At 55.8% G+C, this 14748-nt stretch overlaps 1 protein-coding gene across 3 annotated transcripts in view; it reads right to left on the bottom strand.

Annotated features, from left to right (window-relative positions):
• The window catches only part of COL27A1 (collagen type XXVII alpha 1 chain), a 153262-nt gene that overhangs the window by 36141 nt on the left and 102373 nt on the right, over positions 1-14748 (bottom strand). For all 3 annotated transcript variants that reach the window (XM_059889056.1, NM_001206680.1, XM_059889057.1), the window contains 9 exon segments: positions 11015-11068; positions 10416-10460; positions 10288-10332; positions 9999-10052; positions 8727-8780; positions 7787-7840; positions 6340-6393; positions 4461-4514; positions 397-504 (listed from right to left, as the gene is read on the bottom strand). In XM_059889056.1, coding sequence (XP_059745039.1) covers positions 397-504; positions 4461-4514; positions 6340-6393; positions 7787-7840; positions 8727-8780; positions 9999-10052; positions 10288-10332; positions 10416-10460; positions 11015-11068 — 522 coding nt within the window.

The following is a 14748-nucleotide window of genomic DNA, read 5'->3' as shown; positions in this document are numbered from 1 at the left end:
AGCACACGTTCTTCCAAAGCCTTCATCATACCAAGGGGTGACCCAGAGGGGCAAGAGCAAGTGAAGGCTCACGCAGCAACCGGACCAATGCCTCTCCTGCTACTTTCAGTGTGGCTGAATGTGGGGGCTGAGCAGGATGAGTCAGCAGGGTCCAGGTTTGTGTAGGGCACAGCAGACAGACCAAGGAGAGTGACGTTATTCCTGTGGGCACTAGGAAGGTACGGAGGGACACAGCCAGGTTTGTGCTCTGCAAAGTGCTCCAGTGAAGGAAGGATAGACGCACAAGACCCTTTGGTGGCTGCTGTCCAACGACCTCCCACCCAACCGCCGGAAGGCACGAGTGTATTATTCTGACCCGGGAGCCACAAATGCTAGCACACAGCTGTGCACACTCACCCGGATGCCAGTGATGCCAGGGGGGCCGGGGGGCCCGTCCTCGCCCTTCAGTCCCTCTTGGCCCTTCTCGCCACGTTCACCGTCAGGCCCGGGGTCACCCCTGTCCCCCTGGGGTGGAAAGACATGAGGAAGGAAGACAGAGAAAGAATAAATTAGTCACCAAGTCCATCAGAGACGCCAAACCTCAGGGCTCCATTGGGATGTCCAGAGCCGACCAGACCCTGGATTCCCCTGATGGCTCAGCCAAAAGGGTCAGCCTGGCACAGACAACACATCTGTTGTACATGACATCGTCCAGGGGCCCTGCCTAGGCCAAGGAGTGGGCCAATCAGAGGGAAGAGAAGACCTCGACCACGCCCACCCCGTGCAGTTTACAGGAGAGGGTCAGGCTGGAAGGCTGAGATGCTTTCTCTCCAGCCCTGTAGACACACTGGGAGAACAAGAGCCTTAAAAAGCTTAAGGAAATTTTTATAAAGGAAAAAATTCAGCCGATTCAGTCTCTCGGAACAAACTCTTCCCATGTTTCTGAGTTGCGTTTTCAACCCTTGTTTACACAAAACCATTTACAATAAGTAACAAGTAACAGTTTCGATGGCTACATACCAGGTGCAGAGCGCTAAAACAACTGTCCCAAAGCAGTGAAATTAGCAAATCTAGCTTTAAAGGCTTAATCCAACTGGACTGCATGTTTCCATCTATTGTTTTTTTGAATGTCTTATTCCATTTACTGAGAGTAAGCGCTCCCTTTGCTGTCTGCTCTGCGCAGCTCTCGTTCTCACTGGCTGCAGTACATTTCCTCTGTCGGGTGGGTGGCAGCGAATGCTTACACGGCACTTGTCATTTCAGGCCGTGTTCTAGCAGGCCGGGCTGTGCCACGATGGGGCCCTTGCCCTTGGGCCCCGTGAGCAGAGCAGGTGCAAGGGCTTCAGTACAGGCAGACGTGGGGAGGGGCAGGGCAGCAGGGGCCTGTGGCCGGTCTGCAGGTGGCTGAGCTGTGACTGGACAGAGAAGCCCCCGGGGAAAGGGTATGAAGCCACGGTGGGGAGGAAGGGGTGGGTGGAGGAGCAGGATTGGAGAGGCAGGAGCATCTTTGCCGGGTTTGTTTTCTGGCACCACACTTTACGAGGGACACTGATAGACTGGTGTGGGTCCAGCAGAAAGAGCAGGGTGCACCAGGGCAAGCAGCAGGAACTTGGGAACCGGAACGCTGAGAGCAGTCTGCAGGCTGGTTGCGCCAGGGCCCTGGGCTCTGGGTGTAGGCAGCTGGGGCCCAGGATGGCTGGGGAAGTTTCTAGCTCTGGTCTGAGAGGATGCCCCAATGAGTGGTGGTAGGGGGCGATCCAGAGATGACACAGCTGAGGGAGGCAAGAGCCAAGCTGGGGTGTGGGCCAGTGCAGAACAGATCTGGGCACCAAGAGAGGGTTGAGCAGGTGGGTCTCTGAGGTCCCTTCCCACTGAGATGCTCAGATTCCAAGCCCAGCCTGGCATGGAGACAAGGCTGGCCCTGACAATCCTCCTGTGGATGCTCTTGGCTCCAGGATTCCCCTTCTGGCCTGTTATCCTGGCCACCTGCTCTCCTCGCCCTCAGAGGCAGAGAGCCTGTTCCAGGTGGCTGGGCTGGCTTTCTGGGAGGGGCCCTAGCCTGGGCCCTGCAGGGGCACTGGCTCCAAGACCTACCCAGACCCCCAGAGCCTGGGTTCCCACACACCCAGTGGTGGATCCCATGCAGATAAGGCTCCGGGAGTAAAGGACTAGGGTCCCAGAATCCAGGACATCTGTCAGGGCTCAGAAGAACCTTTACAAGTTGCCCAGCTCAATCCTCGATATTTACAGATGGGGAAAATGAGGCCTAGAGACAGGTAGAGACTTCCTAACGCCACACGTGAGCTCACGGCAGAGCACAGGTAAGACCCTGGGTTCTGGTTCTTCTCACTCCAGGGTTCTCTGCTCAGGGGACAATACCTCCTCCCCCGCTAGTGGATTCAGATCTCAACAGCTGTTGACTTGGGCAAGTTTCCTCATTTGCAAAATAAGCACCAAAGGGTTACTGTGGGGAGTAAAGGAGATAATCCATGTAAATAGCTTAGCATAGCATCTAGTGCCCAAGCGCTGCATAAACGTGAGCTATTAGTAGGAATCCCTGTCATGGTTGCCACCATCAGCAAACTCAAAAGAGATAATCAGCATAAATGATAAAGTGCTGTGCACGTCTGAGAGGCTGTTTTCGCCATGAAGGTGATGCTCGGACAAACGCCGTAAAGGAAATAGATTCTCTCCTGGATTCATGCAAAGCCCAGGAAGACACTGCGTGTGTGCTAAGTTGCTTCAGTCGTGTCTGACTCTTTGCAACCCCGTGGACTGTAGCCCATCAGGCTCCTCTGTCCATGGGATTCTCCAGGCAAGAATACTGGAGTTGGTTGCCATGCCCTCCAGGGGATCTTCCTGACCCAGAGACTGAACAAGGGTCTTCTGCATTGCAGGCAGATTCTTTCCCATATGAGCCGCCAGGGAAGCCCAGACACCACACATCTGCACAACTATTCCAGCCCTACGTAGAATTGGCTTTGGAGGGAGTGGAAGAGGAAGAAGTAGGGCCCAGGAGCCACCACAAGTGAGCAGGAGTGACTGTGAGGTGCCCAAGCCTGGACGACCCCCTCCCACCCCACCTCAGCAAAGATTCCAAGGAGACGTGAGGCGGCTGCCCAGAGGTGAGGGAGGCCCCCACACACCATTCCTTGCTTTCCTCATCTGTCAAATGGAGGCGGTAATGAATCCAGCTCGGAGGGTTGCTGGGAGAGTTAAATAGCTTAATTCATCTAAAGCTCTGAAGGCAGGTGACGCAAGTGTATGAGTGTACAAAGCATTTTAGCCAGAATGTTCATCAGCATCATCGCGATTCATGCAGGCACTTGTCAAAGAGTGTGGGGAGGCCATCAGCTGCTCTGGGTCTCCGGAGCCAGACCCTAGGATGCAGCAGGGTTGGAGGTGAAAGAAGGCAGATGGACGGCAGACAGGGGGCGCTCTCAACCTTGCGAGCAAAAGGCAGGCAGCTGGGGAGCCAGCCGGGGCCTGTCACCTAGGCATCCTGGGGACAGGGCAACGCAGGCCCAGAGAAGGGGGTGTGTATCTGAGGTCATAGGAGAATCAGTGGTGACCGAGGGAATCCTGGGATGTGACACTTGGAAGCCTGGGCTGGGACAGGTCAGCCCTGGGAAAACCCACCTAACAACAGTTTAGGGCTAGGTGAGGGGTGGGGGCTGCAAAGACAGAGAGCGATGCCCACCTGCCCTGGGGTTTGGGGGAGCCCTAGCACCTTCTTAAGGCCACAGCATCTGTGGCTGACACATGAATCTCACCAGCAGGGCTGAGATGGGCCCACATGCTTTGGTGCCAACGAGCCCTGGGTTTGGATTTTGGATTTTCACTCATAGGCATAGACTCTGGATGCACACACCTCAGCCTGAGCCCCAGTCTCTTCACCTTTAGAACAGGGCATGGTGCAGAGAGGTAGCCGACTCTCAGGTCTTGCCTGTGCCACTTACTAGCGTGTGTCCTTGGACAAGTTGCTTAACCTGAGTCTCAGTTTCCTCATCCAAAGACAGGACTTACCCCATAGCACTGATCTAAGTGATACATACAAAGGGCTTAGTGTATTCCCTGATAGTCTGTGCCTATTCCTCCAGAAATAGTGGCTGTGAGTCACGGGTGGTGATTACTCTTCTGATCTTTTAAGATGTCTGGAAGATAATAGATATTAAAGCTTCTGGCCTGGTACCACCTTGAGCCAAGAGAAGCTGCAGTTTTGAGGAGAAAGGCGGCAGTGAGGAGTAGAAGGTGGGGTTAGTCCCCAGTCCGTGAGCAGGGTAGGGAGCGGGCGCCGAGCAGGGCTTACCCCTACACAGCCTGCGCTCCCTAGAAGCTGGAGGACTGATCTCGGAGTTTATGAGAACACAGTGCTTCTGGGGGAATACCTGGGTATTGGATGGGATGGCAGTGGGGCCAGAGGCAGAGGCAGTTCCAGAATATTCCCTCTCCCCCAGACTCTGCACCAGAAGGACACTTACCTTCAGCCCGTCAGGCCCTGCAGGGCCACTGTCACCCTCGAGGCCTGGCTCTCCCTGGAAAGGGTAGTAGGAAAGATGAGGAGACATTATTGGGGAGGGGGTTCCAGTGTGATTTTATTTCCTCCCCCACACTAGAGCAAGACCCCAGCCCTGATCTCCTCTAGTAGTGCCCCAGAATGTCTGGCAACAAATAAGCAGTGGAGCAGACCCCCAAGCCACAGCCTGTTCTGTGTGCAGGCTGGGGTGGGGCAGGGGCTACCCAAGATAGAAAGTACTGGTCCTGTGTCCAGGTGGGCTGGCTGGACTGGGGAGGTAGTGAAGCCTACTGGTTGAACAGGCTTTGATGTCAGACCTCAGTGCCCCCACTGGGCTTCCCATTCATGGTGGTCTGGCCACAAACAACCTTCTTAGCCCCCATGGGTGTCTGTTTCCTCATCTGAAAATGGGCTGATACACTTTCTTTAAGGGTTCCTACGAGAGCCAGTATAAGCATCCCACAGATGTTGGCTGTTAGATATATTCTTCTGGGAATTTGGAGTGAGCCTTCATAAAACACCTTGGTGGAATCCCATTTCTCAGATGAGGAAAGTGAGGCCATTTCTCAGACTTTCTTGCCAGCAAGTTTAGGAATGATACCAAGCCCCTGAATCCCCATCTGACCTTCAGCCAGGTTCCCTGCTCGCCTTTCTGGCTCCAGAGATGCCTCTGGATGTCTCCGGTCTCTAACGGGCTGTCAAACTGTCTGTGTCTCCCTCTGCTTGTTCATAGCTGTTCAGCATCTGAGCTGAAAGGGGCCTCAGAAGTCATCAAATACAGGGATGGTATAGACGGGACAAGGGTATAGATTCCATCCTTGCTGTGTCCATGGCAGGCATCACTAGTCAAACTACTAGCCATTCCTCTTGCGTCCATGGCAGACATCATTAATCGATCTACTAGAATGAGGCTTCATGAGGACAGGGCCTTCTGTTACTCACTGCTGTGAAGTGCCTGGCACACAGTGGGCATCAAGTGAGTGCACGTCATGCTCTTTCCTAGTGACCCCAGATGGAGCCTCAGGATCCTGCTTAACACAGTACTCCAAGAAACTATACTGCTCAATTTTCAAGGCCTTCTTCCCTCGTTTTACATCTTAGCTCAGTTTGTGGAGCCTCTTAACTTTAGGCAGGGAGTAGTAGGAGGCATTGGAAAAAGGCACAAATGAGAAACTGGATTGGGTGCTTGGTGCCTGCACTAACCAAGCCCTCCACACTAACTCTCTCTCACTCCTGGGCCCCACCTTCCCCATCCGTAAGGTGCTAAAGGATGCTTTCTCTGTATACCTCACAGCACCCAGAGTCCACTTTTAGGCAGGGACCTTATAATTCAAGCACAGGACATAGACAGATGGGTGCAGAGATGTCCCAAACCTTCTCAAAGGAAGCCAAGCTCTGTGGGTTTATTTTGGTAAAAGGAAAGATAACCTTCCACGTAACTTTCCATGGAACAGGGTGATAACAGGTGTTTGTCAATAAAAACACTTGGAGGTCAAATAAATTTGGAGATTCTGGATCCCCACAAAAAGAACCCCCAATTTCTTGGTTGCAGTCCTTCTCAGAGCCTTGAAAATGCTCCCGCTAACCTGTAAGAGGGAACACCGAGCATGCAGAATCTCAAACATTTTGACCACAGAATGCTTTTCTCTGCAGAGCACCTCTGCATTGCAGAAATGCTGGCCTGCCAAGAGGCAGGCTGGATGAGGCTGCAGAAATTCGTGGTCTGTTTGTACAGCTGAGGAAACTGAGGCTCAAGGAAGCTGAGTAAAGGCCCTCCCTCCACCAAATACCATGGGGGATAGGGAAGGGGACTTTCCAGGGAGAATCAATTTGCTTTGACTTACCCGCTGCCCAATGAGGCCCTGCTCCCCAGGGATGCCCAGAGGCCCAAGGTCACCCTAGGAGAAGCCAAACACAAGTCCATGGGCAGGAGGATAGGACCAGCCCAGCTCTCACCCCACCTTCTTGTTCTCATCAGTTCTGATGTGGGGGAAGCAGGGGTGGGCCCAAGTCTTCTCCAGGACTAGAGAGAAACTGTGAAATGCCAACCACAGCCCCTGTTCCCAGTAAGCCCTGGGCATGTTCAGGACCACCACTAACACCACCATCACAGCTTAGCTCACACGTACAGCCCTGTTTCAGTGCTTTTTTATTTCACACAGCTAGTTGTCAGAACAGCCCTGCCAGGGAAGGGGTCTGCTTTTACAAATGAGGAGACTGAGCGACTGTTGGTTAAGTAACCAGTCCGAGCTCATGAAGCTACTAAGTGACAGCTTTAGGATCCAAACCCAAGCAGTTAGTTTGGCTCCAGGGAGTATCAAATACAGAGATGGCAACTCTGAGGCTGATCACCTTTACCCACCCCTTGAGAGCCCTGGAGAGAAACCCAAATGAGGAAGAGGCCCTAAATGAATCAGAGTAAATGTCCCTTGTACATGCATGTGTGCTGAGTCACTCAGTCATATCTGCCTCTTTACAATCCCATGGACTACAGCCTGCCAGGCTCCTCTGTCCGTGGGATTCTCCAGGCAGGAATACTGGAGTGGGTTGCCATTTCCTCCTCCAGGGGATCTTTCCAACCCGGGGATCAAACCCGCGTTTCCTGTGTCTACTGGCAGGCGGATTCTTCACCAGTGACTCACCTGGGAAGCCCTAAACGTCCCCCACATCCTCCAAAAGACCCCCAGAAGGGTCTCTCTCATCTGGAGGTTTCCAAGCCACACTCTCTCTCTACCGGTGTCTGCAGGCACAAGGAGGAGGCGGAGCTCTGAGTCCCCAGCCCGGCCCCAACCAGAACTGTCCCATTTCTGTTTTATACATGGGGTAGTTTCTTGCATTATTCCAGCAAAAGATTCTGAAACTAAGTCAAGACTGAAGGTTCCAGGCCTCCAAGTCCTGCACAGGGAGCGGGTCCTCTTCCAACAGCAGAGCGGGGACGGGGTCTCCCCAGAGCCCAGGGATCAATAGGCTCCTGTTTCCCTGCAGGTAATGAGGGGCACTAGCGTTGAAACGCAGATGCTATCTCAGGAGACCAGGAGGTCCGGCCGCCCCGGCATGGGGCAGGTGCCAGAGAAAACACTGCCAGACGGTGGGGGGGCAGCGAAGGGGGCTCCAGGCCGGCTGGGCCATCTGCTGTGGCCATGGCCAAGCCCTACTCCCCAGCCAGGAGCACAGAGAACCCATTATCCAGGGCACAAGAAAGGCTCATTTCTCTTCCACGGAGAGGACGTGGCCGCCAGCTGGGAGTTGGTTTCAGCAAGTTATTTTTCTCTTCTTTCATCCCCTTCTTACCTTCATGCCAGCTTCCCCAGGAAGGCCCAGTTCTCCCAATGCACCTGGTGGTCCCTGCAAAAAAAAAAAAAAAATGCCATGGGTCCATCCTAGAGCAAGGGCTGGTCCCTGGTTTCCCTGGTTGCCAAGGGAGGAGATAACTGAGGCAGGCTCAGAGAGGGCAAGGGACATGCCCGAGGTCACACACCCCGAGAGACCCAGAGCTGGGAGCAGGCTGCAGCCTTTGGGAGCTTAGAACTGGGACTAGGCGAGGGGGGTGGTGGTTGGGCTCAGACTGCGGAGCCTTGGGGCTACCCAGAGGCTGCTGGAGCCTTCGCCCTCCCCATGAGTGTGGTTGACCACGGTAGGAGCCCTTGGCAAGCGAGGAGAGGAAAATTTCATGATTCACATAACAACAGGGGAGGGAGCCAACAGATGCTACATTCAGGGCTGAGGGATTCCAGTCCTTCTTCTCTCTGCAGCCAGGCCAGGATGACAAGGGTGGGAGAGATCCCCAAGTTATCATCACTAGCATGGCCACAGCCCCTGCATAAACCCTAGGGCTCAGTTTTCTCCCCTGGAGAAGGCAGGGGTGCCTGAGACCACTTTCAAGCTCCTTGCTGCAAGACCTTAGGAGGACTGGTTCAGTAGTCAAACCTCCGTGTCAGGATGAAGTCCCAGCAGGGTCAGGATGGGGGATATTGCCAAAAAGCGTGCCGAAAAAGAGGCACTGCCAACCCCCCATGAGGGTCCTGGCATGCCTACATCCCACCCGCTGCCCCTGGGCTGGGAAGACCAACCCCACCCCCTCTGGCATCATGGTAGATCTACCTTCTCTGCCAGGCCATCTCCCCACCAGTGCCTGCAGGACACGGGACAGGGAGCCCCGAGGAGAAGGGCTGGGAAGGGCTGCTTCCTCCCCAGCAAGACCACGGGGTGAACAAGGGCCTTCGGCACTCACCTTGGGTCCCATCTCTCCGGGAGGGCCAATTGGCCCCTGGGGTCCCTGAGGGCCCTGGAAGATAGACAGACACACAGACAGTCGGGAGAAGCCAGCCTGGGCCCTCTTTGGGGTCCGAGGCTTGGTAGTGCAGTCTGGAGGGACAGGTGAGGGCGAGGACCCTGGAGCCTGGGACTCTGCAGGTCTCACCCCCACCCCCGCCTCACTGAGGACCCTGGTCCTGAGCTCCCTCCTCACCTGCATCCAGCATCACCCCCCGCCCGTCCACCAGCACCCTCTCCTAGGCATCTCTGAAGACTCAGGGCGGCCTCCCCTGCTCAGAAGCCTCCGGCTGGCTCCCGAGCCTCACTCACTCTGTGCCCTCGGCCTGGAACGCAGTTTCGCCCACCCACTGTTCCAAAGGACATCTGCCCGAGCTTCTAGATGTGGGCTGCTTGATCTCCAGTCCTCCCCCTGTCCCTCAGATCGCTCCTCCCAAGCCCCAAGACGGTGCTGTCTTCATCACCATCAGTACAGCCACAGCCTCTTCATGGGGCTCCTCAACACAGCGTATGCTGCTGCTGCTAAGTCGCATCAGTTGTGTCCGACTCTGTGAAAACCCACCCTTCCAGGGAGATCTCCTAAAAGGTCCCCTCTGTTTCCATCCCCTCAACAGCTTCCTGTTGCCTCTGGGACAAAGAACTAACTCCATCCATGGCTCTGGGTGACTGGCCCCTGTGACCGTGTCCCGCCTTCCCCAAGATCCAGCTCTGACCACACCAGCCATGCTGGACTCTGCAGGGCCCCGACAGCGTGTGGGTTTATCTGCACACTGCCCTCTCTCCTTTGCAGACCTGAAGGATGCGGCTCCCTGCACTTTGCGCTGTGCTAAGCACTGGGCCTGGCGTGCTGCACTTCATGGGGTCGCAGAGCCGGACACGACTGAGCGACTGAACTGAACTGAAGCACTCTCTACACGCTTCCTTATTTCATCCTCACCACAGGATGACAAGAGAGGAACCATTATGCCCATCTTACTGGCAAGAAAACTGAGGCTGGAAGGCAAGGCAGGTAGGCCCAATCCAGAGCCCCGAACTTCCCCAGCCAGTGTTCTCTCCCGGACCCGAGGCCTATCCATGGGGGTGGTAGAGCCCCACACTGCCCCTCTCTAACCCCTCTCCTGGTCTCATCACAGGACAACACCCCCCACCCCCACCACCCAGCAGGTGAGGACGCAGCTGAGACCAGCTTGCCAGGGGCAAAGATGCAAAGAGCAAGGGAATGGGCACTTACCGGTTCTCCTGGGAGGCCCTTGGCGCCTGGGGGACCGGAAGGACCCCGGAGGCCCTGCAGGGACAAAGCAAGCTGACCTCAGTCCCTCCCTGGCCTTCCCCGCCCTGCCTGGCCCCTGGGTCTCAGTCAAGCTGTCGTATGGAATGAGGGTCCTGCCATGTGACACATGGGAGTGGGCAGCTAGAACCTTCAGGATTTCCACAGCAGGATGAGAAAGGTGGCTAACGGGGCTATTTCCTCCCCGCCAAGTCCCACAGAGAGACTTTCACAAACCGGCGGCGCTACTTACAGGAAAGCCTCGTGTGCCCAAGTGCCCTCGCTCGCCAGCCACGCCCTGGAAGCACACGCGGGCTGTTAGGAGCACTTATCACAGAACAGGGAGCAGGGAGAGGGGCTGGCAGCTTCGGCCTCACATACCTGCTGCCCGGGCTGGCCCAGTCTGCCCTGTGGTCCTGGCGGGCCCTGCAGGAAGCCAAGCATGAGGGGCGCAGTGGGTGCTGGGGAGGACTCTTCCCTGAGAAGGGACTCTTGCTTCCATGGGAGATAGGAGCCCCGGGGGTCACCACATACACCCCCCCTCCCCAGTGTGCAGGCGGGCAAACTAGGGGGAGTGGATGGCTATTGGCCAGGAGCTGTGGGTCGAGAACAACGGACCCCTGCATCCCGATGAGGGCGGAAGCCGTCTCAGCAATCAGGGATCCTGGAAGGGCTTGGGGAGTCAGGGGCCAGGCCTGATTCCGCCTCCCTCTCTCTCATTCTTGTCTCCTCTGTCTCTCTCACTCATGTGCTCTCTGTCTCTCTCAGTCTAATAGCTCATTCTCCCTTCCTTGTCCCCACGCTGGGGGCATGCCAACCCCAGGAAGTGTGGCCAGATGAGCTCTCAGGAGCATGCCCTGCAGCCTCTCAGGGACGCCCTGCTGTCCCCGAGGGGCCTGTTACAGAGGAGGCGGCGAGTCTGGATTCCTGACCCACCACCCTGGGTCAGGAGACGAGAGGAAGGGGGTGGGGGTCAGTACCTTCAGGCCCTTGGACCCCTGCTCCCCAGCTGGTCCGTCTGGTCCTCGGGGTCCCTGGAATAGGAAAAAGGGGCTGGCACAGTGGACAGCAGGGGTCTCCCTTGGGCTGGGAACCAGGAGGCGGGGCTGCCCAGAGCCTTGCGTTCTTCCCTGCACAAGCGGGGGTTCCCTCTGCCTCCCTGCCTCCCACACACTCCCCACCCGCAGGTGGGTCAGCCAGAGCAATGTGTCTGCTAACACGGCTCTGCAGAGGCCTTGGCGTAGGTGGATGCAGTCAGAGGCCCTACCGTTCTGGAGTGGGCCTGGTGGTAAATTGAAACCCTGTTTAAAGAAACCTTGGAGGGGGAGGAGCTGGGGTGGGGGTGGGTGGGGGGGTGGAATCAGCCAGCCAACCCATTTCACAGATTTGGAAACAGAGGGCAGAGCCAAGAGACATGTGGCCACGGCCCGGCAGTCAGGTCTTCAGACTCCGTCCCCTGCTCTTCCCAGAGCACACGTGGGGTTGAAGCAGCCTGTGGACCACGGTCCTCAGGGGAACCTGACAGAGGACACCTGGGGAAGGGTCTCCACATGGTCAGAGCTATGGAGCTGCCCCTTCTCCAGCCAGATGAGCAGCTACTCTGGCCCAGCTCACGTGAGGAGGGGCAGGCACAGGGCAGCTGTGGCTGGAGCCTTGGGCTCAAATCTGACCCTTGAGACAGGATGTCCGGTCTCTTGAGAACTGGGAGGCCCCTGGGGCAGGCAGACTCTCTCCCTCCCCCTCACTGCACAGATGGGAACACTGAGGCCCTGCAAGGGAGGGAATTTGTTTAAGGTCCCTTAGCATATAAGCAGCTGGTACTCCCTGCAGGGTTCTACGGGCCTCCCATAGGAACACAGATGAGGGTGCCCTGGGGTCCCCCATGGAGAACAGTGTAGTGTTCGTTCTATAGGGGCCAGAAAGGCTGTGTTGGGTGTTGGGAAGACAAGGAGGAGGAGGCTGTGAAGGAGGCTGGCCCACCCTAGTCTGGGAGTGTGGAGACCAGCCACAAAAGGGGCCAGGGAGGCATCTCAGGGGAGGGGGTATGAGGGAAGAGAAAAGTGAGAAATCATTTAAATACTGGACAAGGATATTTTCAGTTAATAATGGAACCATAAAAAGTTATCATTTCTCTTATCAGCTACCTGGGACTCCCCATGTTTCAACTCCACGTCGCAGCCTTAAACAGTGCTCACGGATGAACTCAACCTGGGCCAGGAGACCACGCGGCTGCGAGTCTTTGCTCCTGGTGTCTCAGGCCTCCGCCCAGAACTCCCAGGGGTCCGGCACCAGGCACAGTGCTGCTTAGGAAATGCTGTGTCTAGGGGAAAGTGACAGCTCCTGGCTGAGCCTCAGTTATACCATCTCTGAAATGGGAATAAGAAATCGCTCCCTCAAGGCAGGAAGTAATGCACATGGGCAGCTCGGCACCTGGCATACAGTTAAGTTCTCAGAAGATCTGATTTTGCCAAAGGGGGCTGCAGGCTCCCGAGGGGCAGGGGCGCAAAGCAACGGCTGGCCTGGGCAATCTGGATTCAGGGCCCTGCTTAGTATAGGCAGCTTATATCAGGCTGAGAATGTTCATGGGTTCAAGATGAGGTTTGATTAGAGGATGTGGGTGCAAGTCCTGGTGTTGCTGCTGGCTTGCTGTGTGACCCCAGGGAAGCCCCTTCCTTTCTCTGGGCCTCAGTCTCAGGTAGATATTGTCAGACTACCTGTTGGACTTAACACCCCTGATTCATACAGGACTTGGTAGAGATGGAGATAAATGGAGATGCAGGGCACCCCAGGTCCTGAGACTTGGGACAGAGGCTGAGCTGATGGCAGGCCTCTGTGTCCTCCAGAAACGGCTGCTGAGCCCCGACCTCTGTTTCTACCTGAGCATAAACCTTCCTGGAAAGGGACAGCTCTAGGAACAGAGCGGAGGCCCAGAGGTGTTGATGGCTTGGCCTGAATCACACAGCACCCTCTTTACTTGGGGAATCAAAGTCTCTCTGCAAGAAAGCTATGAGATCTATAACAATAATAATAGCATCAACAGCAGCAGCAATCATCGTGAAAGCTATTTTCCTCATTTGACATATAAGGAAATAGCCTGTGGCAGCCCTGATAGTAGGTGGAGGAACCAGCCTGTGACTCTAAGTCAGCTAGATGCCCACTTTTTTCCACCACTACTTGTCTCTATTTTAATCAGTGAGGGAGTGAGTTCCCCATCACAAGGGCTTATGCAAGTCAGGGCCAAGGCACGGTGTCCCAGGACACAATATCTAAAATTCCTCTTACCTGGGAGACACTGCTATCCTCTGGGAAGACCTGGGGTTTGCTGGGGGAAATAGGACCAAGCTTTCTTGTCTGGGGAGAGGAAAAAGTAGAGAGGCCCCAGCCACCCGCCTCCCCAGTTCTCCTGTGCAGGGAGAGGCGAGCCTAACCCTGCTCTGGGCCTCTCTGCAGCTCATTCTATGTCCTGCGGGTGCCCCAAACCTGCCCCTTCCTTCTCCATGGCAACACTGAACACGGGAGGCAGGTCCGGGTTTCAGAGCCACAAATCGCTTCCTGTGTAGCCACTCCCCAGGAACAGGTTCGCAGTCACAGCTGCGGCTGCCTCCCAGCCAGGCTGGGCTTCTAGCTTGGCGGGTAGGAGCCCCAGAGGACAGAAAATCTGGCCAATCACAGTTGTTGTGAATAAGGGATGAAAAGGGAGTGAACGTGTGCCCGGCACTCGCTATGCACCGCTGCCCTTCCAGGTGCTCACCATGGGCGGTGCTGGCAGAGGAAGCGTCTCCCCACGGCCATCCAAAGAGGTTGGTTCTGCTGCTGACCCCTTTTATAGAGGAAAAGCTGGGGCTTCAGGGAGGGTAAGTCAGCTGCCCAAGGTCAGAGGGGAGGAGGAGCTGGGATTCAAAGCCAGATCTGCTGAGCTCTCAGCCCCACTCACACGAGCAGAGCTCAGTGCAGGCTCTTGGGTCGCAGAATCCTCATGACTCTGTCAAAGTGGTTTTGGAGAGAGATAGCAGAGTCTCCCAAGTAAGAGGACTTTTAGACATTGTCTTCTGCAATATCCTGCCCCAGGCTCTCACCTGATACTCCCTGAGACAGGGAGTTCATTCCCACACTGGTAAACAGTGACCGGTTAGTAGTGGGAAAAAATTGGGCATTTGGCTGTTGAGTTCAAATTCTGGCTCCTTACAACTTCCACCTAATGTCAGGCACTGAGCCTTACAGAGAAACTGGTGTGAGGGACTTCACTGGTAGGGAAAGACCCCGAGGTCCCAAGCAGGGGGCCCAGGTTTGATCCCTGGTTGGGGAACTAGATCCTACATGCCACAGCTAAAGACAATGCATGCCTCAAAAAAAGATCTGCATCTGGCGAAGAATGCTACACTAAGACCCGGTGCAGCCAAATAAATGCGGGGTGGGGGAAGAAGCTGGCCTGAAGTCCCCGAGCTGGTCACTGGAAAGCCTGAGATGTGCCCCTATGTGACCCACGGACCCAGACCCTGATCAGCAGCTCTACCAAGAAGAGCTCAGGATCTGAGGCCCCATCCTGGCCCTGGACTTGACCTCTGTGCTCATTCTTCCCCAGGCAGGGGGGTAGGGGACTCAGGGGTTAGGGGAGACAGGTGGTGGGTAGCGGGGCCCATCCTGCACGCGGGCAGAGAACAGGCAGGGCCTTGCAGGCATCGAAGCTCATTTCCCAGAGCGTATTTGGGGAAAC

This window comes from Bos taurus, chromosome 8 (assembly GCF_002263795.3).
Source record: "Bos taurus isolate L1 Dominette 01449 registration number 42190680 breed Hereford chromosome 8, ARS-UCD2.0, whole genome shotgun sequence".
NCBI classification, from domain to species: domain Eukaryota; kingdom Metazoa; phylum Chordata; class Mammalia; order Artiodactyla; family Bovidae; genus Bos; species Bos taurus.
This window is presented reverse-complemented; position numbering and strand designations above follow the sequence as displayed.